The sequence below is a fragment of the Rattus norvegicus genome, chromosome 4, assembly GCF_021556685.1.
Source record: "Rattus norvegicus strain SHRSP/BbbUtx chromosome 4, alternate assembly SHRSP_T2T, whole genome shotgun sequence".
Taxonomy (NCBI): Eukaryota; Metazoa; Chordata; class Mammalia; order Rodentia; family Muridae; genus Rattus; species Rattus norvegicus.
Window position 1 is genome coordinate 121,553,092 of NC_141537.1, and position 26,314 is coordinate 121,579,405.

Consider the following 26,314-nt stretch of genomic DNA (forward strand, 5'->3'; position numbering starts at 1 on the left):
ACCGGAAGTTAGGGACCGGAAGCGAAAGAGAACGGGGGAGGGGAGAGAAACGCAGTTGTGCCTCGTTGGACAGCTTCCCGCCGGCGCATGCACAATGCGTCATCTCGCGCGTAGGTCGGCGCTTGCGCGGCAGGAATGTGAGTGTCATTCGTGGTTTGGGTTCGTTCTGGTGTAACAGCAATCAAAGATTCGTCTGCCTCTGTCCTTCCGGAGTCTTCTATGACAGCAGATGATCTTTTTGAAAATGACTCCACCTCTCTGAATGCAGTGTTCACAGGCCGAGTGGATTACTGTCACCTCCCTGGACCCGGGTCGTTGGCATACCTCCAGGCGCAGGCACTGGTTGAGGAGCCAGTGGAGCAAACCTGCCTTCCTGGGAGGCTTCTTCACCGCTGCCTGTCATTTACTTGGAGCTGAACAGTATGGTCAGCCTTCTTTTGAGAAACATGTATAATTCTTTATTAAAGGTGACTGCAACAAACTGACAGGATGTGATCGTGAGAAAAACGTCTAAGCCAAAGAATTAAGCCTCTCTCCACACATCCCAGAAGCCTGATACCACCCTCTTTTAAAATACAAAGTTAAAACTAGGCTTGTTGGCCGCCCAGCATTTTGATGGCAAAACAGCCCGGTTTCTGGAGGAAACCCTGGTCTACATAAGGAGTTCCAGGCCAGCCAGGTGTGCATAGTGAAACCATGCCTCAAAAACTAAAGAGAGGATCTGGGCATCTTTGATCCCAAGACTCAGAAGGCACAGGCAGAAATATAGAGTTTGAGACTAGTCTACAAAGTGAGTTCTGGGATAGCCAGGGCTACACAGAGAAAGGACTCGAAAAATAACCAAAACAAAGTAATGGTAAGAAAATGAAATACTGAGGTAAAGTCCAGGGAAGATGTGGAGTTAGAGACTACATGAGTCACTAGACAGAGATAAGGGTTCTGGAAATGATGGTGGGCTCCCCCACTTAGTGAACACTATGAATACCCATGTAATAGTTCATGTAAGGATGTTACCACCATGCACATAAGTCCTTTGTTAGCTGGCAATTAATGGGCAGGTTCTTGTTCCAAAGCACACTGTGCATCAAAGCTCAGGGATACAGCATTTATTAAGGTGCAGACAGGTGTAGGTGAGAGGAACCAAAACATTTGTTTTGGCTATGCATTCGGCAGACATTTTGGTTGTACGTCTGCCATGACCAGCCCACTATATTGCCTTTCCCTGCTCCGGGCCACTCTGTTACACAACCATCAGTAAGTATACAAGATCTCAGCAGAAGCCATGATCTAGGAATTCAGGATCAAACAGGTTCCAACAGATACTTGGAATATCTATGTAAGTAGGCAGCTGGTTACCAGATAGAATCTATGTTCCCACTTCTTGTAAATAGGTTGTGGAAATGTGACCAAATGATTGTCAGGATTTGGGTCTGGAGCCCCAATTTTGTTATTATTGGTTTGTTTTGTTTTGTTTTGGAGGGGGGTTGTTTTTTGCCTTAATTTCTACATTGCTAAAGCACTGTGACTTTTCAGAGATCTGTGGAGTTTTGGCCTTTTCTGTTCAACTATCTGTTTGAAGCAAGAGGTAGGGTTAAGAGGAACCAGTTGAAATGAAGTCAGAGATGAGCATTGCTCCACTTCCCATGAAATGAAAAAACACTAGGCTAAATACTTAGCACATTAAAAGCAAACCCTTGCCCTCTTTCTTTTCCACCCCTGTCCCAATTCTGAGAGTAGACCCTAATCAGGAACCACCAGCATGGTCTGAGAACTGGCAGTATCATAAGCAGTCCAGAGCCCACTGCCAGGCCCAGGCCCAGATTCTAAAATTAGGGGAAACCTTTTTGCATTTGAATGGTTTTGGCCATTTATTCCAAACAAGAATGCTCATTCTTTACATGTTCTGCTGGTCCAGAACTCCCTGTGTAGCTACTTAGCTTAGCCTCAAGTTAAAGACATGTCCCTATACTTGGCTTTGAAAAAAAAGACATGTTTTAATCCAGGATATCCTGGGTTGGCTTGAAACTTGCCTTGTAGCTGAGGATGGTGCCCTGAACTCTGATCTTCCTGATTCCCAGGTATTGGGATTACAGGTGTGCAGCCACTACACCTTGGATAGGTTTTGGCTTTTAGTTTGACTTTTTTTAAAAACAAGATCTTGTTATCTTGGGCTGATCTGGAACTCTATGCTAATACTTTTTCAACCTCTCAATGTTGAACTACAAATGTATCCCACCACAGCCAGCTCACAGTTCAGTGGGGCTGCTTACTAGGAAGCCTGATGACCTGAGTTTGCATGGTGAAATTCACATAGAAGTGAAGTACTTCCTACAGTACTCTGACCTCCACATTCACACCCATATGCATAGAATTAAAAAGTAAAACATTTAAGAATCCTCAATGGGACGACACAATCTATTTTGTTGTCAATTAAATCAATTCATGTGAAAAGCCTTGTTTTGTCATCTATGCCAGAAGCAGGATAGAAAACTGTAGTGCACTGAATTGGTTGAAAGAATACCTCCAAGTTAAAAATATTCCCCAACTCTATCTGACCCACAAGCCAAAATATACTTTTGCCAAAGACAATGGATGTTCCTGCACCTTTCTATGGACCTCAAATACTGTCTTTTCTCTATCCAGAATTTATAGGAAGTGCTGTAGACACCAAAAACATCAAAACATGGCCTTTCAAGATGCCCACTAATAACCACTTGTCAGTTCTTTCAGGAATCCCCGTCTTCCCTTGAGCCTTCTCACTTCTCACTTACCATTTTCATTTTGAGACAGGGTCTTGCTATGTAGCCCAAGACAACCTTAAACTTCTACCTCCTAAATGCTGGGGGAGGCAGAACAGCCAAGCTATGTAGCATATTTTATTTTGCTTACAATGTTTTACCTGCATGCATATACAAATACCACTATGTACCTGATACCAAAACCAGAAGAGGGCAGTAAATCCTCTGGAACTGTAATTACAGGTGATTGACATTAGTTATGTTGGTGGGAAGCCAGCAAGTTAACTTGTCACTCCTTCCCCAACTTTTGGTTTTTGAGAAAGGTCATGCAACCTTGTCTCACTGCCTGGTACTTTACTGCAAGATTACCTCACATACCTCACTTGCTGAGTTCTGAAATTAAAGGCACACACCACCACCCCCTGAAGCTTCTGTGTAGCCCTGCCTCTGCCTTGCAAGTACCAAAAATAAGGCAAGTACAGCCACTGTCTGCTGCAGGTTTTGTGGGTGTTTTGAATGTGTTTATATGCAGGATGTGTGTAGTGCTTTGGAGATCAGAGTCTTGCTATACAGCTTTTCTAGCCTCCCTTATAAACTTGGCACCCTGAAGTCATGTGGCATACATCTTTAATCCTAGCATTCAGTAGCAGAGGATGAGTTAGAAAGCATCCTGGTCTAGAGAAAATTCCAAAACAGCCAGGGCAACAGAGAAAAACCGTCTGGGAGGGAGAAGAGGGGAGAGCAGGTTACTATACCATAAATAGGTGTAATTTTCTGTTTTATACCTAAATGTAAACACTAGGTCATGCCATTTTCCAACTTAGTGGACACTACTTCCTGAACTACACCAGGAAAACAGAAAAACCAAAGCACCCAACCTCATGTTCTACATGCTGGAAGACAGCACCTTCTATGAAAAACGGACTAGATTCTCCCACAAAACCGAACACTACAGGGGTTTCAGTTTTGAGCAGTTTTTCATGTATTTCAACATAAACCTAACTACTGGGCTACAGGTATGCCCCATTGGTAGGACCTTACATGCCAAATGCACAAGTTTTCTGTTGTTGCTGTTTTAGATTCTAATTATGCATTGTATCTCTAGCTATGTCCACCTGCATGTAGGGACCATGTCAGAAGATGGCATCAGATCCTGTGAAGCTAAAGCAGGTAGTTCTGAGCTGCTAGAAACTGAACTCAGTGCCTCTGCAAGTACAAGACACGGCTGAGGCAGCTCTCCCTGCCTAAGGCCCACTTTTAATTTTCTATTACGAGCCAATGTTCTTATAATTCTCCGTATTTGTAAAGACCACAAAACTACATTCCAGTCAATCATGTGAAAAATTTACAAACTGATGGTGACACTTCCTTGAAGGAGATTAAATGTTTAAAAAAAAAAAGCATAAAAACTCCAAAGTTGTTCTCTGACCTTCATACAAATATCTACAGGAACATAGTATATTTAATTCATTAAAGGACACGAAGGGCAAGGCACCAATTTTTTTTTTTTTGAGGCAAGATTTCTCTGTGTAGCTGTTCTAGAAAATATTTTGTAGACCAGGCTGGCTTCTGAGATCTGCAGGCTTCTGCCTCGAGTGCTGGGATAAAAGGCATGCACCTGGCTTCAAGGCACCTAATTTATTTACAAAGGAGGTCAAAAAGTTAAGTCTGCCTCAAAAAAGAAAAAGGTTGGCTGTGGTAGTAGCTCCTACCTTTAATCACAGCACCTGAGAGACTAATGCAGAAAACGTTTTAAAACCAAAAGGTTGAGGGCTGGGGATGTAACTAGTTTTATTGTGCACATGTGTATGTCACAGCTGTGTGCAGGTCACAAGGACTTTGTGTAAGCCTGTTCTCTTTCCAGTTAAACATGGGTTCCAAGTTCAGCTTATCAGGCACCATTACCCACTCAGCCTTTGTGCCCTCCCTCAACATTACTGATGTTTGAAAGCTGGCCATTCCTTTGCTGGTGTCTACTTTTAGAAACAAATTTACTAGGATATTTAATATGCTTGTTTGTACTCAGGCAGTGAAAACTCCAAGATTCTCAGAAATTCCTGGTGTGGAAATGTTTGTCACAGGCTTGACATAGCTGATATACTCCATACTGACATCAATGTGACAGACCATCACAGACTGATAAGAACTCTATTTACATGGAAGATTTAAAAAAAAAAAAAAACCACCCAAAGTGAAAAACTACATGGCATGGAGAAATGTATCAGAACTACTAAATGGGAAAACCGCCAGTTGTGTTTCAGAGAGCCGAAGTAGGAAGGGTGGCTTAGGGCTAACCCTAAACTACATCCTATCAACTTGCTTTTATTATCTAATCTATAAAGCAAGGGCATAAAACCAGATGATCCTAGGGGGGTTGGCAGAGCCAAGGAATCCAACATAATAGAGCTAAATATAAAGTCCTAAAAAAGCGTTAAGTACCAGACCATTTTGAGTGAACTGATAACTAGGGGCATTGTGACAACAGGTCAAGAGAATGTTCTTTAGTGCATGTCTTTAAGTCAAAGCACGATTGTGGACTCAGTTCTTTTTTTCTACCTTACATGGATTTCAGAACTAAACTCATGCTACCAAGCTTATGTGTCAATTGCCTTTACCCACTAGACCACTGGACCTTAGGAGACCCAGAGAACTCTTCATAGCCTGCAAACTAGTAAATGGTATTCTTCTATCACCAGCTTTTCCTTATTGAAGGCATTACTACTTAGCACAGAAAGAAAAGTCCAAACTGTCATCTTTGAGTCCTCCACATTCCCCTCTTTAATATGGCATTTTGTTCTATATACATTGATGAAAATTTAAAACAAACAAAAGGAACTTTAGTCAAAACTCCCCTTCCTCCTCCAGCTTTATTGGAATAGTTTAAAATTACATTTTCTATTTTCTAAGACTTCAGTTGCTTTTTCCATCTGACTTTTAAAAACTGATTACAGCAAATGAAACACAGTTGTCTAAGTGATATAGTATACAAAAATAACATCTTGATTTCTGTGAAAATGCATTTCTCTGCAATTCCTGAATAGCTCCAAATTATGCTAACTCTGAGCATCGGATGTTTACTCTGGGTTTTAGATTTAGTCTTTGAAAAAATGTGTTCTACACCTTTGCCATCACCTTCTGTACGTCCAGCATCAACACTGGGATGAAGATGCTCCTGTATTAGGCTTTAGCCAGATTCCCTGGCATATCCTTCAACACATTTGTCTTTTCAGTTTACTCCCAACTCAACTGAATGTTCTATGAGGGCCTGATGCAGATGTTACTCGATGTTATTTAATAGCTACTGAGGTCAGACAATCCAAGGCCATCATTATGCTAAGAATTAAAGTTATTCATGGAAGCTTAGATGCATCCAGAATTGGTTTTACCTCCTACATGGGAACACACTCAAACCCAGAAGGGCTTACTGGTCTGACTGAACTCTTCCCATTCATTAATCCCTATTCACCAGTGGCACGGAAAGGGGGTTCTTTAACAAAGCATTATACATAACACCTCTACCAAACTAAACATAAACTTTTTTTTGTAGTTAAATGCAGAAATTCGGTTTTTTTTCCACCCCTTTCCTCCTTTTACACTGCAAGTAAAGCTCACTGGCCTGGGAACAGCCTCTATCTGCCAACCTTTGGCCAGTGAAGAGGATTCAGAGAAAATAATACAACCATCAATCAGAAAAAGGAGGGGCGACAAAGGAAAATAATTAGGCAGTAGCCTCAATTGTGCATTCCCGTGCAAGATGCCCTGACTCGCCACAGCGGTAACAGTTGACTTCACTTGTCTTGCTGCAATTGATGGCTACATGACCAGTTTCACCACACCTAAAGAAAAAGGGGGAAAAAAAAAGGAATTTACAGAGTTTTGACACTGAATCTTAGAATAAAATTGTTCTCAAATCAATACGGAAGGAAAAAACTCATTAACACAAATAAGTATGTTTTTCTTTATAAGACTATCCTCTTTTTTTTTTTTTTTGGTTCTTTTTTTCGGAGCTGGGGACCGAACCCAGGGCCTTGCGCTTCCTAGGCAAGCGCTCTACCACTGAGCTAAATCCCCAGCCCCAAGACTATCCTCTTTTAATAAAAGAGACATTACTGCCCAAGTTGTTTTTAAATCCTTTACAATGCACTCAAGTGTTTTCTTTCTTCTTTAAAAGGACTATATGCTGTTTTACTTTTGAAAAGTCATATATAAGCCAATGCAGGCCTCAAATACCACCTTCTAGCTCTGTGTTATGACTGTGTGAGTTAAATCATCATACCCAGCTAAGATTCTACATCTTTGTATCTTCTAGCTAACAGAGAAGATTTAAAAAAAAAAAAAATAGGTCTCAAAAAACCTAGTCGTAAGAGATTATTTAGTTCCAAGCCCAAAACCTCAACAAAGATGTTGTTTGTAAATTAATCCTTAAGGTTTCATTTATATGTCCCAACAGCACTTAGTAACTATACCACATACAAGCCACACATCCACACATCATAAATGGGAAGTCTTGGTTCAATGGTGGAGTCTGCCTACCAGGTTTGAGGTCCTAGGTCCAATACCTAGTACCACCAAAAAAAAAAAAAAAAAAAAAAAAAAAGTCTCTCTTTGTCAGGAATGGTTGCCCCATCAGTTAAAACTGCCTCAAATTGGGGTTGGGGATTTAGCTCAGTGGTAGAGCACTTGCCTAGGAAGCGCAAGGCCCTGGGTTCGGTCCCCAGCTCCGAAAAATAGAACCCAAAAAAAAAAAAAAAAAAAAAAAAAAAAACTGCCTCAAATTAAAGGGCCAATTTGGGCTACATAGTGAACTCCTCTCAAAAAGGGAAAAGCTGAGATGGCTCAGTAAGTAAAGTCATCTCTGCCACTAAGCCTGATGATGATCTATCCCCTAAGGAAGAACAAGTCACAAGCTGTCCTCACAGACACTACCTCCACAAAGCTTTTCAGCACCCACTTCATGACTCACCTATAGCACTTCACCTTGGTGCAGTCTTTTTGAATATGTCCAAATTCCCCACAGGAATAGCACTTCTGCTCGTCCGCGTGGTCACAGTCACGAGCCAGATGGCCTGGCTTGCCACAGTTGTAGCAGCATTGCTCTCGCTCTCTCTTGGGCTCCTTGCAGTCCTTGGCAATGTGGCCACCTCTACCGCAGTTATAGCAGGCTTCAACAATAAGGAAAAGAAGCAGACCAAGACTATAAAACCTTTATAGAATAGTATGTATACCACATGCTACAACCCTCAAAGCTAGGACACCTTACAAAGCTGTGTGTAGGGACACACTCACCTCTCAAGAGTGTCAAGTGTTAAACACTTACCATCCTCCTGAAGATCACAATCCTTGGCAAGATGACCAGACTCACCACAGCGATAACAGATGTCAGGAAGAGACGAGGAAACAAACTGGAACCCTATTTTGAGCAGAAACAAAAAAGAATTGGGATAATCAGGCCAGCCTTGTTATTAATGAATGCTGGAGTACTTCAAATTTTTTTATTCGACAAAAATACCTCTATCCGAGGTAAAACCACCTCTGCCGCGGCTTCTCATTCCACGACCCCGACCTCCACCAGTAGGGCATTCCCTGGCCCAGTGGCCAGATCGTCCACACTTGAAGCATTCGTTGCTGCTCATAGCTGCAGTTAGAGCTTTGGAATATCAAAAAATATCATTAAACACTTAGAATTCCTACTGGCTAGAAATATACCCATTTATTTACCCGAGCTTCATATACCTACTACCATATGCAAAATGAAAAACTCTAAAACTCTATCTTACAACTTCTACACGAGGCATGTGGATTAACATGCCTGTGTTAATAATCTCAGCAGTACTTCATCATTCCAGGTCCAGCCGTGTTGGTGTGTGCATGCAACCCATGTGTACCTACTGCCCAAGGAAACCGAATAACAAAAAAAGAAGCTTACTTTTGCCCAGGAATATTAATCTAAAATTTCAAGTCAAGAAAAGTGGAATAGAATCCAGAGTTCCAGGGCAGCCCGGACTACATATATTCATTCTTTCTCAAAAACTTGAAACAAAAGTAAACCACAGCCACTCGGCTCTAAAGTCTAATTGTCTTAGATACTATGCATGCAAATTACCTTCTCCCTTAGGCCAGGCAGCTCAGTCCCCTTTTAGGTGCAACTACATTTAGTTAGGGCTTTTACAGATTCTGACCACTCCCCATAGAATCTTAAAACATGGCTGAGAATTATGACTTTCACAACCTGTGACTATCAGATTCGTCTAGGAACCCCCCCTTATTTGTTACACCCTTTTCCAACTTTTAGGAGCCATCTCAATGCCAAATCTATTAAAAAAAAAATCTGAACGTATCTCCCAACCTCAAATTCAGATTAAAACCCAGGGTACTTGTAAATAGCTATCAAAGCACACTAACAATGCTTTTACTCATTCCTGGAGGGCTGAGACTGAGTCATCTCATCTTTGAATCACTGCAGCATACCATACAGTGATCCTTCTGCTAACAGTTAGGTATCAAGGCTTTTGCAAAGATGGGGATGTCCTAAGTCCTTTCTGCTCTGTACAACTTGTATCTTATACAGACCCAATTCAATCTGATCAAATACTAACAGTAAAGCACTAAACATGCTTGGTATCACAAGTTACTCTAGCACTAATTTACTGCGTTAAGTTTTCAATTAAGTGCTCATTAAGAGAAGTCACTCAAGGGGTTGGGGATTTAGCTCAGTGGTAGAGCACTTGCCTAGTAAGTGCAAGGCCCTGGGTTCGTTCCCCAGCTCTGGGGAAAAAAAAATCAAAAAACAAACAAAAAAAATAAAAACAAAAAAAGAAAACCAAAAGACTAGTCAAACTCCACTTTCTCAAATCATAGGTATGATCCTATGTAGACTTTTTTAGGAGCAAAGGCTTTTGCTTCCAATAGGGATCAAGGCTCACTCTTTAAGGAACATTTCTGATGAGAAACAACTAGTCAAACAAAAAACCCAGGCTGAAGAGTTGTGGAAGGACTAGAATTCTCTTCCCAACATTGACATGGCTCCAGTTTCAAGAGCCAGCCTCCACTCGCATCTAGCATCAGGTACACATATATATGGCAGGCGCACACGGGCGCACACACACACACTCCTATACCTGCAGACAAAAAGAGCCATACAAAATAATAGTGCTAGTATAAAAAGCAAATCAAGAAAGTTCTCTTTCTCTCGTCCCTTTCCTTCCCCTTCTCTCATTCTCCCATTAAATCTCTCCACGTGGGGGGGAAAGGTTCTAAATGAAAGAAAAAAAGTATCTAAAAACCCAAGAGTAGTTGAGAATTTCCACTAGAAATAACTAAAATGGGGGCTGGAGAGATGGCTCAGCGGTTAAGAGCACCCGACTGCTCTTCCAGAGGTCATGAGTTCAATTCCCAGCAGCCACATGGTGGCTCACAACCATCTGTAGGGAGATCTGATGCCCTCTTCTGGTGTGTCTGGGGACAGCTGCAGTGTACTTGTATATAATAAATAAATAAAAAAAAAAAAAAGAAATAACTAAAATGAGCCAGCAGCTAAATCTCCATCTCACTGTACCTTGTCACACAAGCTCAGACCTCTGTAGAATTACTATCATGATGTGCTACACAAAATGCCAATATGAAAAAACAAATATGGGCTACAACTGTAGTTTAGAATAGTGTTGGCCTAGCATTCTTGAAGCCCTAGGTCCCATCTCCAGGACTACACACACACACACACACACACACACACACACACACACACACCTACCTAGCTTAAGGGAAAGAAAATATACAAAGAAGTATTATTAGGTATTATTAGTGGCAGGTGCATGTCTAATATCCCAGCATAAGGAGGCTAAGGCAGCATGATCAAGTGTTTAGACCAATCAAGCACTAACATGATAGTGTGATAAGATCTCAAAAAAAAAAAAAAAGAAAGAAAAATCAATTCCAAGCCCAGAATACTCCTTTTCACTGCTGTTAGAGAACAGATGTGTTCTCTTCCTTTTGCTAGTTATCTTAGCAGTATAAAGATTCTAGAATCATGGTTAAGTTCAGGTAAGCTAGTAAACTTGACTATTATGTCATCTCAAAAACACATACATGGCCCTCACCAACTATGGTGTGTGTTGAGCTAACTTTACTTCATCTGGCTTTAATACAGTGGTTTACATTTATTTTTATGCTCTAGACACTTAAGTTATTTTTCCCAAGCAAAGGGGTATCCCTGCCTTAGCACAGTTTTTATACTGAGACCACAGGGCAGTTCTTGTCCTCTGAACATACTCACTTTTATGCTCCAGTAAAATGGCTTGGCACAACAATACACACACTGTTATAACAAACTAGATATAATAAAAATAAAAAGCAAGATACAATCTGTTACCTGATTCTGGCCACCAAAGAGTATCAATGGGAGAAACTATTTTACCCTACATATCACTACCTGACCTTGGTTATTTATACCCATATCTGCCTGCCCTGACTACCTGTGCAAAGGCTTAATTTTGCTGAGTACCTACTGTGTCAGCCATAATTTACACAATCTACTATCTTAACAAGTCTTCAAGTTATGTATTCTTACTTCTTTTTAATAAGGAAATGGGGTGGCTGGACTTGGTGGCCCAATTCGTTTAATCCCAGCCCTGGGGAGGCCAACCAGGTCTACAGAGTGAGTTCTAAGACAGAGAGATCTACAAAGAGAATCTTGTCTCAATAATAATAATAATAATAATAATAATAATAATAATAATAATAGAACAAATCTACTTACTTACTTACTAGAGGCATACAGGTAAAACCTCGGGCTAACAAGATGCCAACAGTTTGCCTCTAAATCCTCTAAGGCTAGCTAAGTGATAAAGAAAAATGCTTATACATACATGCTTCTTATATGTATTAAATCTCAATGCAGAAAAAATAGATTCACCAAATAAAAACTACAACAGGTGAGACACTGGAGTCATTTAATTCATTCACAGTAGTCGTTCACAGAGATTTCTTGATTTTAGGCCAAAATCTTTTAACCTTCTGAGTGTTAACACACACAAACACTAACAGCTTAATTTCACTAGCTAAATACCCTCATTAGTAATTATGGAGTCAACTTCAGATTACTGTAGCACTCTCATATATTTCTTTTATCTCCCCTGCTCCAACCTCTTTTGGAATAGGGGACTACGCAGTCTCTGATGGCCTGGAATTTAATAGATATAGGAGCCAGTCCTCAAATTTAAGAGATGGGCCTCAGTTCTGGTATAAGTGTCACCACTCCTGGATTTTCCTACCCACTTAGAACAGAATTTTATTCTTTAGCCTAGGTAGGCTTCAAATTTATTTCCAATCCTGCCTATCCTCCTTTCCAAGTACTGGGATGATAGAGGCCTGTATCACTACACCTGGCTTGCGCTCATAATGTACAAAGTCTTCCTATTTGCATGAGGCCATAAGTTCACTTTATTATCTCAAGTATTTAACAACCTGAAATTAGTGCCAAAACCAGAGCCCTATTAAGTGAGGCAGTGTGGAAAAGAGCATTCCCGACATAGTTGACCAGAATGCCTTGGTATTCGTATTCTGGCTCTCCACTTACTGTCAGGAGGCTAGGAGAGGAAGGCAAAAATCTCTCTGGCAATGTATTTACCTAATAGAGCAATCACTCCAGCAGTGACTTATTCACTATATATTGTTTTCAGGTCTAAAGGTAAAAAGAATCAAGTCATACGCCATTACCAAAACCTTAATATTTGCAGTTGTTCAACTGCCAGAATATAATCCCTTGGTCTTCAGCTGACTTGGCTTGAAAACACTTTACAAACTGCACATCTCTTTGAAATAAATTACCTCTTGCTATCAATGAGAAGAAACAGTTCAAATACAACAATGTCCTAATGTGAAGTAGGAGGTAAATACAGATATAGTAGTATTAGCTTTTAAAAATTTGTTAACAGGAGTTGTAATTTGAGGGAAAAAATTAAGCCCTTAATTCAGCCCTTGGGATTCCAATACATTATTCCTTTTATAGTCCAGCATACAAAGAGTTCCTTGTAGACAAGAAGCAAGCTTAACAAGCTTTCTTTAAAAGAAAGTATCTAGGTCTATGGGGGTTACAATTTGATAAGCTTCAATTTTAACCACGTTAACTTTCAATTTTTTAGAGTTAAAGAATAAAGTGATAAGGACTACAGCTTATGTATCTTTTTAAAACTTTCAAAATCTTACATTCAATATATATGCTAGGAGTAAATAGCTAACAAACTTGCAAATTTAAACACAAATACTAATTCATTGGCGTAAACCTTTCCAAAATTGGGTCAAACAACAGGAAATGGGAACTTTTATCTCATAAAAAAAAATTGTGTAAATGGGGATAACTTAATTCCTTTTTTCTTTAATGCAGACAAATTAATTAAGTGTCGTGATTTATTTGGTCTATTTTGTGTCTTCAAGAATATTGCCAAAACCTAATCAGCCGATTGCTGTGCAATGTCTCCTTTTCTTAAGACCCCCACCCCCACCCCAGATGTAGTCACTTCCTCTGAAAGTGCCTGGTGGCCTAGGCCATGTGCTTGACATGTGGCAACAAGCAAAAGCTTTACCTATAAAATCAACACCCAAACCCAAGTGAGAGCGATTAAACCGTTCTAAAACAGGTTTTCACGCTAACGAAAAATCTAGATTGATCTTTGCCAACTCTACTTCCGAGGCTTGCTTGTAATTTATATCCGTTTAATCCGAGAAATATTGGCAAAGACCTCTGCCGCCCTGATGGCCTTAAAGGCCTGACAACCTGGAGTCCTTTCCACCCCGCTCCATTTAAAAAAAGGGGGGGGGGGGCAGGTTTGAAGGACCTAAGGCTTGAATCTCATCGACTCGGGAGTAAGTGGCTCCTTTTGAGGAGCGACGTCAAATAAGCCTTAGGAATATAAACTACAAGAAATCAGGAGTTTGAATAAAGATCGACAGTACGGAGAACCGAATCCAGACTCCTGAGCACTACAGCGGCATGCGCGGGCTTCGTCACGGGCCGGGTGCTGAGGCCCCGCAGCCGCTGGCACATGGCCCGCCAGGCCTCCACCCTGCGCTCGGCCTGGGGACCTCCACCACGACCAGGCGCTGTCCCCCGCCACACCGCCCAGTTCCAGGAGTTCCCGCCACACTGGCCCTCGGTGCTAGGCCCGCGCGCGACCCTCCTCGCCTCGGCCCCAAGGACGCCAGGCCTGGTGGCCACACGGCTGAGGCCTGCGTGGCCGTGGGGCCCGAGCGAGGCCCCCGCGCACCGACCCCAGTGCCCGCGCCGCAGGACGGCCAGAACACCCGCCCGAGTGCGGCGGGCCAGAAACTCCGGCCCTGGCGGCAGTCGGGCCGAGCCCCGCGCCTGACGCAGCAGGGCGCAGGCCAAGGTGCGGCCGCCATCGTGCCTCGCAGTTCCGGCCCTCCGTCGGTCTCAGCCGTACCAACCCAGAGACCTCCATTGCGCAGGTTATACCATCGGCTCTCACCTTCGGCGTCTGAGCTGCCCACAGCAGAGGAGACTCGGACGTAGACCCAAGAAGGAGACTCGCAAAGCAGCGGCTGTTTATTTTCAGGGTCCTTGCCTGCGCCACACGCGGGTCTGCACACGGCCCCACACACGCCGCTGCGCACGGCTCTCCTCCGCCTCGCCCACGGGTCCAATCAGCAAAGGAAGCTACGCCGGCCAATCAGAATCGCCCGCTGGGAGCGCGGCCTCGCGCGAGGGAGGCAGAGGCGGAGCAGATTGCTCCACGCCCGGCCTCTTCCGTTTTGCCCGGATCGCGGCCTTCCCGCTCGTAGCTAGGATCTGTGGCTCCTGTGGATGTTTCGCTGCTCGTCCCTCGATCCTTTGCTGGCCTTACTCCAACTCCGAGTGATGGTTCTCGCCAGCTGTAGCCTAGAGGACTGTCCCAGGCAATGGTCTCTGCTTGCGGGAGCCAACTTACCCCCTTCCTGGCCTCCCCTAAGCCTGTGGGGCTCAGAAGCAGGCCAGGTTTCCAGAATACACACACTTAAGTTTGGGGGAAGGACGTAGTGGCCTGATCATAGAAGCGGCTGTGGCTACCATTACGGTCCATGGGTTTTGTGTTTCCTGGGTGTAAACTGACAGCGCGCTGCTAGTGGCCCTGGTTTGCAGTAGCCCCAAATGAAAATGCCTAATGAGGTTGAAGACGGTGACAGGTTATTTGTGTCACAACACTTCTTGTGACCCATAATGAATGACATCCCTAGGTTTTATGTATGAGAGAGGAGGCTAGGAAAGTCATTGACCTGGGCTACCCCAATCAGGAGTGACCTTCCGTTTGTATTTCATGGTGTCTCCAAAAGAGATTCTGTGTATAGTCATAGGTCCTCAAAGCAGAAGGCTTTCGTGTAAATTTACCCAGTAAGTCCTGGGTTTCAAACCCAGCAGTACCACCACCACCACCACCACCACCCCGCTAAATTTTTTTTCCTATATAAATTAAAAGATTCTAGAACTGTGTCCCATTTTGATGAAGTTTTATTAGAAACATGAAAAATCTGGAGGTCTCAATCTTGAGTTCTAAAATGTACTAAAGTTTGTTTAAATTTTAGGTCCTGCAAGTGACTTTCTCTTTAAACTTCAACATGGGCATGCAGAAAGACGACTTAGAAGTTAAAGGCACTTGCAGCTACGCATGGTGGTGCATACCTTTAATCTCTTGCACTTGGGAAGTAGAGGCAGTAGGATCTCTTGTCTGTCCAAGTTCATCCTAATCTACATAGCAGGTCCCAGATCAGCCATGGCCTCATAGTAAGACCCTTGGGCTGTAGATACGGTTTAGTAGAGCATTTGTCTCTCTTGCACAAGACTCTGGATTCCATTTCAACCAAAGAATAAAATGTTCAACCACAGTGAGACCCAGTCTCAAACAAAAAACCCACCACCAGCAACAGCAACATATGCTGCTCTTGAAGAGAACGAGAATTTAGTTCCAACATCTATAACCTACTGGAACGACTACCTATAATTCCAGCTCCAGAGGATCTAATGTCCTCTAGCTCAGGAGAGGCACGTAAATACACTCAGCCACATACACATGAATTCTTTGTTGCTGTTCTTGCTGTTTGAGTCAGTGTCTCTACATAGCCCTAACACAGCCTGGAACTCAGTACTCATAGACCAGGCTGGTCTCGAACTCACAGAAACCCACCTGTCTCTGTCTCCAGAGTTCCTGAGATTGTAAGCATGCCACCATGCCCAGCTTCATTTTTTTTTCAACTGAATGCAGAAATCTCTGAAGACATTGAAAGGCAGGGGATACGGCTCAAACGGTAGAGTGCTTGGGAAGTGTGAGGTCCTGGTTTCCAGTACCCAGTACCAAAACAAACAGAAACTCCTAAGAGTCTGGAGAGATGGCTCAGCTAAAAAGAGCACTGGCTGCTTCCAGAGGACCCAGATTCAACTACCAGCTCCCATCCATAACTCCATCCTTTTGGCCTCCACAGGCACCGCACCCAGGGGCTACACAAACATGCATTCAAGAAAAACATCAATGCACATAAAATGAAAATAAACCTAAAAAAGAAGGTGAGATTAGGATGAACCCTCCTTGCCAGCAGCTGTCCTTTCTGGGTGACTGTGGAGACGTGAGCCACTGTTATCCCTAGCACGTCATCTCAGTGGATCCTTCCGGTTCTAAAACTCTGACTGATTAAGAGACATAAAACCTAGGTTTAAATCACCACTGTTACTCACCAACAGCTTAAAGCATTCAGCAGTTGGTGTTTAATCAGTGTTAATGCGCAGCGATTGTGTGAGTGCATTTTAAGAACGTGTGTGCTGTTTTTAAACCTTTAAACATGATAAAGCATAAAAGGTTTGGGTAGCACAAAAAGATCATGCCTCCAATCATGTTGGAAAATCCATAGCAAGTGATTAAGCTATAGCATCAAGCTGACCAGAGGTAAAATGGTAGAGTTTATTTCAACTGTTTGTTTTTTTTTTTTTTTTTTTTGTTTCTTTTTTTCGGAGCTGGGGACCGAACCCAGGGCCTTGCGCTTCCTAGGTAAGCGCTCTACCATTGAGCTAAATCCCCAGCCCCTCAACTGTTTCTTAATGGAAGTTTTATACGGCATTATAAATGTACAGATTCCCTGGGCCTGGTCTGATTGTCAAACTTTAGTATCTTTTTCTTTTCTATCTTTCTGTCTTGTTTGTTTGAGACTGGGTCCCAACCACAGGATGACTTCAAAGTCCATATATAGCTCTGCAGCTATATATGGACTCTTTAACTCTTTAACCAGTGGTTTTGTTTTGTTTTTTTTTTTAAGATTTATTACATGTATGTGAGTACACTGTCGCTGTCTTCACACACACCAGACACAGACATCGGATCCCCATTACAGATGGTTGTGAGCCACCATGTGGTTGCTGGGAATTGAACTCAGGACCTTTGGAAGAGCAGTGCTCTTAACAGCTAAGCCATCTCTCCAGCACAGATCTTGAACTCTTAATCCCCTGTCTCCATTACCCAAATGCTGGGATTACAGGCACACGCCAACATATCTACCCTTGCAGATAAAGCAATTGCAGACAAGTAGCATCTTCTTTAGTCGTAGCAGAGAGTATGTATAAGGTGAGGCTATATACGAAGTCCATACTGTTCCAGAACCCTAAACTGTTTTTTGCTTTTGAGACAGGATCTCACTATGTAGTCTTGCCTGGCCTTGAACTCACGGATACCTGCTTGTGTTTACCTCTTTTTACTGGAATGAAAGGTGTGTAACATCGTACCAGGCTAAATTAATAATTTTATGGCTTGTTTCTAATTTACCATTTTAAGTACAATCGCACATAAAATGTTTAATCTTACTTCTAGGCCCAGGGATGGAATGTTTCTTATATTACAAATTGCTTTGAAGCTGGGTGTGGTGGTGTGACAACTGATGACTCTTCACTTGATGTCCAATATTCTATAATTATCACTATTTATAGAACGAGACTGGCCATGAGGCATTATGGTAGTTGGCAAGATCTGTAATAGAAGTTAACTTGTAATATGACCACCCATTTCACTAGAAATGTTTAAAAATAAAGAAGGGGAAAAAAAGCCCACTTTACCTAAAGCTAAGCTGTGGGTCATCAAGACAGTTCGACAAGAAAGTACTTGCTTCCAGGCTTGACAGCCTGGGCTTGGTCTCTGAACCCACATGTTAGAAGGGAAGAATGGATTGCCCCACCCCACCCCCAACTTGTCCCCAAACACACACAAGCATATACATACAAAAATATATAAAGTACAATTTTTCTATGTTAAGCTGTCAATAGTACTGAAAAAACGGCCTCCTGTTGCAGTCTCTGTCTTTGGGATGGGTTTTATCCCTCCTCCATCCCTGTCCAGGGTTAGCCATTGTGCCTTGTGTCACATGGGTTACAAATGTACTCACTTATCCTCTAGACCTTGCTCTTGAAGAACTTGCTGGTTAGCAGGGGCCATAAAAAAGCACTTCGTGAGGGTTTGGGGATTTAGCTCAGTGGTAGAGCGCTTGCCTAGCAAGCACAAGGCCCTGGGTTCGGTCCCCAGCTCTGAAAAGAAAAAAAAAGAAAAAGAAAAAAAAAAGAAAGCACTGTGTGTTGGAGAGAGGACCAACTGACAAGCACTATGACTCAGCACGGTTCCGTCCTGAGAACAGGTCACAGTTGAGCAGCTACCCTGGCCAGTTCTCCATTTCCCATTCGGTGCCCAGCTTCACAGCACAAGCCTTAGATTCTGCTGTCAGGCTGAGATGATACATAGGTCTTTTCCTTTCTGTTTTCTGTGCCAGCAGGGAAACTGCTGTGACTTTACTTGGAAAGTATGTGGCTAAGGGAGAAGGGATTGATGTTTCCACCCCATGTATGCCTCCAAAGCAGAAAGGCAGGGACTAGACTAAATCCTGAAAGTCAGACTGGGTGTGGCAGAGCACACCAGTAATCCCAACGTGCAAAAGACCAAGACCAGGAGACTGCAAGGTATTCAAGGACAGCCGACCTACACAGTGAGTCCTGAGAAGGTCTAAAATGTGAGATCCTGTCTCAAAAACAAAACACCAGGCAAGAGGGTGGCTTGGTGGTTAGGAATATGCACAGCTCTTGCAGAGGATCCCAGTTCCCAGATCACCACCACTTGTGACTCCGGCATGGGGATCCCAGCCCCTTCTTCTGAGTGCACACTCACAGGTATATTCTCCACAAAGTCAATGACTAAGCATTAAAACTGGGAATACAAAGCTTGCATAGCAACATCTGGCATAAGCAGGGCCATCTGTCACCTGTTACCACCTATTGAGTGCGGACTCTAGATGTTTTTGGTCTTTTTGTTGGTTTGTTTGCCTGCTCTGGAATTCACTATATAGACCAGTCTGACCTTGAACCGCAGAGATCTGCCTCTTCCTTCATCTGTACAGGCGAAGGTGGAGCCCCGGCAGGCCTTGAACCCATTCTCCTCCCACCTCTGTCTCTTCAGTATAACCCGTCAGCGTGTGCCACCAGAAGCAGCTGTTTTGGGTTTTCATTTATGCTGGTTTTGATTCAGGATCTCACTATGTAGCCCTGGAAAGCCTGGAACTCACCCAGACCAGACTGGGTTAGAACCTGCCTGCCCCTACCTCCCAAGTGCTGGGATTAAAGGAATGTGCAACCACCCCAGGTGGTGTTTTTGCTTTGAGACAAGATTTCCTACAGCCCAGAGTGGGATTTGCTCAGCTCAGATTTGCTACAGAGCCCAGATAACCTAGAACTCCTGATGCTCCAGCTTCTGCCTCCCTGGTGCTGGGACCACAGATAAGATTACTATGCCCAACTATACCAAGCATTTTTTATAATTTCCATAAGCTTTCACAAAACTTATGTAAATTCTCATTATCCCCAGAAGGTAAATGTTCAGAGATTTAAAATAATCTGCCCAAGATCAAAATATGAGAGCATGCTTCCAACACAGCCTGCATGTTTATCCATTTGACCATATACTCAGCTCCATTCCTCAAAAACGTGTCCTTACAAATGTTATATAAGACAGGCACCTCTGAGTCAGAGGCAGGAAGATCTCTGTGAGTTCAAGGCCAGCCTTGTCTACAGCGTGAGTTCTAGGACAGCCAGTACTATTTAGAGAGACTTTGCCCTCTAAAAGAAGGAGGAAAAAGAGGAAGGGGAGGAGGAAGAGAAGAGATGAAGAAAAAGAAAGAAAAAATATTCCCCAGTTGGGCAGACCACATGTGTTTAGCTACTGGTCACTGAAGGACTACTTCCCATTTCTGGTTACTATGATAAGAGGAGTTGCAAAAAGAAAGTAAATCAATTGCTACAAACATTTATGCATTGCTCTTCTATGAATGTAAATTTTCATCTTGCCTCTTACTTTCCAATTTGCATTTCTCAGATTACATGGGGAGCTAAACATTTCTCCTAAAATTATAGTCTTTAAGTGTCTTCTTTCCAAAAGAACCTACTTTGCGCATTTTTTTCTATTAACTTGATCTCTTTCTTGTTAATTTGTGAGTCTTGTTAGCATTTCTTTTTTTCTTTTTAGTTGGTTTCATTTTGCTGTATGTGTACATATGTCTGTGTACATGATATCATTGTATACGATGGGTGTGTCTGTACCATGACACACGTAGAGGTTCAGAGGGAAACCTTGGGTCTTAGTCATTGCTTTCCACCAGGGTGTTTTGAGACAAGGTTTTGTAGAAGGAATTATTTATTCTATCTAGCCTGTATATACGACACACAATCCTAGTATTTATTTACAAGCTGTGAGCCTAGATTAGGCAGGCCTTGAGCTATTCTAACTTTCATCCCAGCTATATGTCCCTCGTTACTTGCTATTTCTCCTAGCCAGATGCTCATGGTCGGCCCATCTCTTCTCATGACTGCCTTCTCCTGTCTCCTTCTCTCTTTGCCTCCTCGCTTCTCCTTCTCTGGTCTCTTTGGAGACCCCCTCATACAATCCTCGATTCCCTCCTGTCTCTCTCTACTGCACAATCACAGGCTTTATCCTATTATTGACCTGTTAACGTGGGGAGCAAGGTTTGCACAACAAAAGCTGGTGAACTTGAGAATGCACTTGTCTTGGGGCAACCAGATCTTGGAGTACAGAGTTTAGGACTTGACTACATAGCAGCACCAGATCAACCCCAACAGGGTCTCCTGATGATCACTGCTTCATAGGCCAGGTTAACTTACATCCTGTATCCTTGTATAGCATTCTGTGTCCTTGCATAGCATCCTGTATCCTTGCATAGCCATCCTGTATCCTTGCATAGCATCTGAGGTTTACGAATGCTTACATTACTGCTATGTTTTGCCTTTATTACCTGGATTCGAGAGATCTGAATGACTTAGCAAGTGCTCTACCCACTGAGCCATCTCCATAGCCATTTTTCTTTTTTCTTCTGTCTTTTTTTTTTTTTTTTTTTTGTTCTTGTGTGAAGGGACTGAAGAGGCACAATCCTCCACAGAGCAGACCATCCTGGCTTCCCATCACACTTCTCCCTGCTTGAGGGCAGAGGTCAACAGCCCACAGATTCATCTCTGTACATCTTTCTAATGATATGTTGAAGCATTTAGATGTATTTATTTCAAGCCAAACCCAGCCCATGCTTTCCAGCATTTTGACCAGCTCAGGGAAGCTGCTGACATCATGGTCTTCCTTCCTGCCCTGGTGCTCCCATTTCCCCAGCTCTGCAGCTAGAATTGAGAGTCCTGACTCATCCTTCAGCAGCCACAGAGAATGCTGATCATTCCGGTACAGCCAGTGCTCACAAAGTGACTTTGAAAAAAAAAAAAAAAAAGAGCTGTGGAGGAGCCAAAGCCAGTGTGCTTTTGGGTACCAGACAGCCTCTTCTTAGTTCAGCAGCCACTGCTTTCTCCTTGGCAGAAACAGGAGCCAGGCCCCTGTAGACTTGGCCAGAAAGCTGGGGACCTTCCCATCTGATATAGCCAATTCTGTCTTCCTGAGGGCCGTAACCGTGCAGTGACCACCTACTCCGCCTTGATCTACACTTGTGGAAGCAGCCTGGCTATCCTATCACACAGGGTTTAGCATAAGGATCTGCATAGCCCAGCAGTTCACACTTCAACCAGTGATCTTTGAGACATTCCCCACAGCTCAAGAGGTGGTGTATGCCTGTTGATCTCCTGTTAGCACTCAGGAGTCTGAGGCAGGAGGATTACAAGTTCCAGGTCTGTTTAAGCTACATGAAATCTTGTTTTAAAGATATGTAAAAGTTCCTGCAGACAAAATCCCAGAATAAGGAAACTCTGAACCAGGAGTCATGGAAGCCAAACCCAAGCTCTACTACTTACAAGGCAGGGGAAGGATGGAGTCGATCCGCTGGCTGCTGGCTACAGCTGGAGTGGAGTTTGAAGAAGAATTTCTTGAGACAAGAGAATAATATGAGAAGTTGCAAAAGGATGGGTGCCTGCTTTTTAGCTAAGTCCCATTGGTGGAAATAGATGGGATGCTGGTGGCCCAGACCAGAGCCATCCTCAGCTACCTGGCTGCCAAGCACAACTTGTATGGGAAGGACCTGAAGGACAGAGTCAGGATTGACATGCATGCCGATGGCACCCAGGACCTGATGATGATGATTGCCGGGGCTCCATTTAAAGCCCCTCAGGAGAAAGAAGAGAGCTGTGCTTTAGCAGTGAGGAGGGCTAAAGCCCGTTACTTCCCAGTGTTTGAAAGGATTTTAAAAGACCACGGAGAGGCTTTTCTTGTTGGCAACCAACTCAGTCGGGCAGACATACAGCTACTAGAAGCCATTTTGATGGTGGAAGAACTCAGTGCTCCTGTGCTGTCTGACTTCCCTCTGCTGCAGGCATTTAAGACAAGAATCAGCAACATTCCTACAATTAAGAAGTTCCGGGCTAGAGAGATGGCTCAGCCGTTAAGAGCACTGACTGCTCTTCCAGAGGTCCTGAGTTCAAGTCCCAGCAATCACATGGTGGCTCGCAACCATCTGTAATGGGATCCGATGTCTTCTTCTGGTGCGTCTGAAGACAGCTATGGTGTACTCCTATATAATAAATAAATCTTTAAAAAAAAAAAAGAAGTTCCTGCAACCTGGAAGTCAGAGGAAGCCACCTCCAGATGGTCACTACGTTGACATGGTCAGGACCATCCTGAAGTTCTGGTGACAGCATGCTTTAAAGTGGCTACTGCAAGGGTCCAATAGCAGCAGCAACTACAGAGCATTAGAGCCAAGATATGGCTCCCAGGAATAAAGGTCTTCAAAGAACAAAACCACTCTGTCCACAATGACAAATGCCAATTAAAAAAAAAGATTTGTAAAAATAACAATTCATTTATCCATTGCCTTGGCTTTTTTTTCTAAAATTTTAAAAGATTTGTATTGTGTTTTGGGGGAGGGGTATACACATACCATGGTGAGAGTGTGTGAAGTCATCAACCTTGTGAAGTTGATTCTCTCCCTCCATCATCTGGGATTCAGGATTGAACTCAGTTTGTCATGGTTGTCCTGGAGCACTTCTAACCCCTAAATCATTCCCTGCTCCTCATTATAAACTAAAAAGAAAGTTTGCTTTCTTTCATTTTTACATGTATAAATATTTTGTCTGAATGTGCGTGTGCGTGTGTGTGTGTGTGTGTGTGTGTGTGCGTGTATGTGTGTGTGCACGCACACATGCCTGGTGCCCTCAGAGGTCAGAAGAGGGCATCAGATTCCACGGAACTAGAATAACAAAGGGTTGTGAGCACCATGTGGGTGCTGGGAACTGAACCCAGGTCCTCTACAGGAGCAATAGGTGCTCTTAACCACTATCTGTCCAGCCTCTCATTTTAAAAATATTATTACTTTATTTACTTATTTTGTGGGAGTGGGGCACCAAAGCACAGGTTTGAAAGACAAAGACGACTTGAAGGGCTCCGTTTGCTCCTTCTACATGTGGGTGTGAGTCTTCTCAGCAACCCTGCTTTTCTTTATTGACATACAGTGATCGTGATAATTCACTAAGTGTGATATTGCAGCACACATACATGTATTTACACACATAGAATGTAATGATATACCCAGTAATTAGCATTTCCAGTTTCTTATCATTCTTTCTGTTTGGGGGTTTCAAGTTCACTTTCTCCAGTTTTCACAAGATGAAGAACAGTGGTCTTGAGCTGTAGTCGCCCTTCGTGCTGGGAATACTAGACTTAACCCTCCCCTCCCAAATGTATCCTTTCCCAACTCCTTTCTGTTCCCACTTCCCCTGCCCTTCCAGCTTCGTTCATGATTCTACTCTCTTCATTGAGGTCAACACTTTTGTTTTTTGAGACAATGTTGTCTCCTTCATTGTGGGGCACTGGATATCCTGAAACTAGCCGTGTAGAGCAGGCTGGCCTTGAACTCACCCTCATAGAGATCCATCTGCTTCTGCCTTTCAAGTGCTGGGACTAAAGCTGTGCACTGGCTGGCCACATTCTAGAGGTCACTTCTAAAGCTTCTTGATGAGAACACATGAGGTTTGTGTCTTGTCCTCTGGCTCGGTTCACTTAACATGAGTTTATTTCATAGCATGAGATGGATAACATGAATATGACAATTCCCCCAGATAACACATGAGAAGCTGATTTGCAAAAATTCATATGAGAGAGGTGTGTGTTGGGGAGAAGGAGAGATTTCTTATAATTTTTGCTTAAACCAAAACAAGTGCATAAAAAACAGTCTGTCTAGGAGTATGAAAATTTATGTTTGTGCTATACAAATAATGTCCCCCAAAAAGGCTTTGGGTATTTCCAAAGTGCTGAGTTAAGTAAGTGTTCCTATATAAAAGCAGATTAAGATAAATATCTGTTGGCGTCTTTTGTGATTTCTTCTTTCCATCTTTCAATACTGAGGATTAAATCTAGGGCAGCATGTGGGTCATGACCCCCCCTTGGGGATCTGTACACATACTTATCACCCCTCCAACCCCACAACACCACATAGGAGAGAAAGAAGCTTAGAGGAGAAAGTTCAGGGCAGAGACCTCTTTAGACCATCTTCTGCTGACTAGGAACGTTGAGTTCCCAGGGCAAGTCTAATCTTCATCATCAGAATATTTCCAACCTACAATCCAGCAATCCAGCAATTCACTGCAAACATGGTGGCAGGGAAAACCCATAGAAGCTGGGGGAGCGGGTTGGGGATTTAGTTCAGTGGTAGAGCGCTTGCCTAGCAAACGCAAGGCCCTGGGTTTGGTACCCAGCTCCAAAGAAAAAAAAAAAAAAGAAAAAAAGAAAAAAAAAAAGAAAAGAAAAAAAAAAGAAGCTGGGGGAGCAGAAGCCACCTGTGGGGCCCCCTCAAAGTTCTCCCATTTATACCCTCTCCAAAGTCCCAAATATAAACTATCTGCAGCTGGCAAAAACCACGACACCCCCCCCCCCCCCCCCCGAGCACAAGACAGTCATCGTTAGCAGCTACAAGACAGTCATCGTTAGCAGCTACGGACAATCTGGAGCAGCTCCACATCCCACACTTGGGATCAAAACAAAAATATTCAAGTAACATAACTGGATTTTGAAGGAAACAAAAGTTCTCACTGCAAGAGTCAAATGACTTCTTCACAGGAGTTGCCTAAGACCATTGGGAAAGAGATGTTTACGTTATGATTCAAAACAGTAGCAAATTTACAGTTATGAATTAGCTATGAAAATAATTTTATGATTGTGAGTCACCACAACATAAGAAACTGAATTAAAGGCTCACACTGTTAGGAAGGTTGAGAAACACTTGTGTGGGACCCCACACTCATTAGGCAAACATTCTATCACTAAAGTACAAGGCTGACCTTGACCTCTACAGCTGGGGATGGCCTTGAACTTGCAATCTTCCTGCCACCCAAGTGCCTGAGATTACAGACCTATACCCACCAGGCCGGGTCACAGTTCCTTTTCTACAGTGATTTGTCACGCAGGAAAGGTTGTTCTATACTAAGCCCCAGACCTTAGTAGGCCCAGATCTACTGACTCCATCCGTGGTGGAAGCACCATCCAGACTGTAACCAGCACAGAGACAGCACCACCTGCTGAAACTAAAAGAAAGACCTAATCCATCAAAGTCCATGCTTCTGGGAAAGTCTCTAATGCACTGAGCTTGCTTTGCCAGCATTCGTAGTTTCACTCTGGCTAACCGTTGTTGACTGAAATATGTCAACCCAGAACATGGTTTTTGTGCTTAAAAACTCATCCTGAGAAAGGCTCAGGGCTACACTGGGATCCTGAGCAGACAATAAAGACTTTCTATCAGCTTACATTTATATCCCGGCAGTCATTTCTGGCAGGTACCCCACAACAGTTTGTATAGCTGTGTTTTATTTTGGAAAGTTTTGAGTCAGAGGTCAAGGAGACCAGACTGACCTCAGACTCATTAGGTAGCACAGAAGGACCTTGAACCCCTGGTCTTCCTACCTCTACCTCCCACCCGACTCTGTTTCATTAGCTCCGTTTCTGCTTTGTTTTGTTTTGGTTCCCAGCACAAAACACATACACACAGTTAATAAAGACATAACTCAAAATCACTAGTGGAAGAGGAAAGTATGAATGTCCAGGGCCTTGCCCAATGCGAGCATCTGTGCTGGGTCTCTTGCT

General features: G+C 43.2%; 1 protein-coding gene and 1 pseudogene across 4 annotated transcripts; one reads left to right on the forward strand and one right to left on the reverse strand.

Annotated features, from left to right (window-relative positions):
- Positions 1-5,492: 5,492 nt before the first annotated feature.
- Cnbp (CCHC-type zinc finger, nucleic acid binding protein) lies at positions 5,493-14,372 on the reverse strand. 4 transcript variants are annotated; one of them, XM_087659170.1, is made up of 5 exons: positions 14,222-14,340; positions 8,269-8,385; positions 8,056-8,148; positions 7,702-7,900; positions 5,493-6,574 (listed from the first exon to the last, which is right to left on the reverse strand). In XM_087659170.1, exons 2-5 carry the CDS (start codon positions 8,369-8,371, stop codon positions 6,457-6,459), a joined length of 513 nt encoding a protein of 170 aa, XP_087515296.1. In that variant the 5' UTR covers positions 8,372-8,385; positions 14,222-14,340; the 3' UTR covers positions 5,493-6,456.
- A 7,589-nt stretch (positions 14,373-21,961) lies between these two features.
- On the forward strand, positions 21,962-22,748 carry Gsta4-ps4 (glutathione S-transferase alpha 4, pseudogene 4; annotated as a pseudogene).
- The last annotated feature ends 3,566 nt before the right edge of the window (positions 22,749-26,314 follow it).

Coding starts and splice junctions, on each gene's coding strand:
- Cnbp (XM_087659168.1), bottom strand. CDS start 8,371: ATGAGCAGCAACGAATGCTTCAAGTGTGGACGATCTGGCCACTGGGCC. Junction 8,149..8,247: donor TGGTTTTACCTCGGATAGAG/GTATTTTTGTCG, acceptor TGCTCAAAATAG/GGTTCCAGTTTGTTTCCTCG. Junction 7,904..8,055: donor TTGTGATCTTCAGGAGGATG/GTAAGTGTTTAA, acceptor TCCTTATTGTTG/AAGCCTGCTATAACTGCGGT.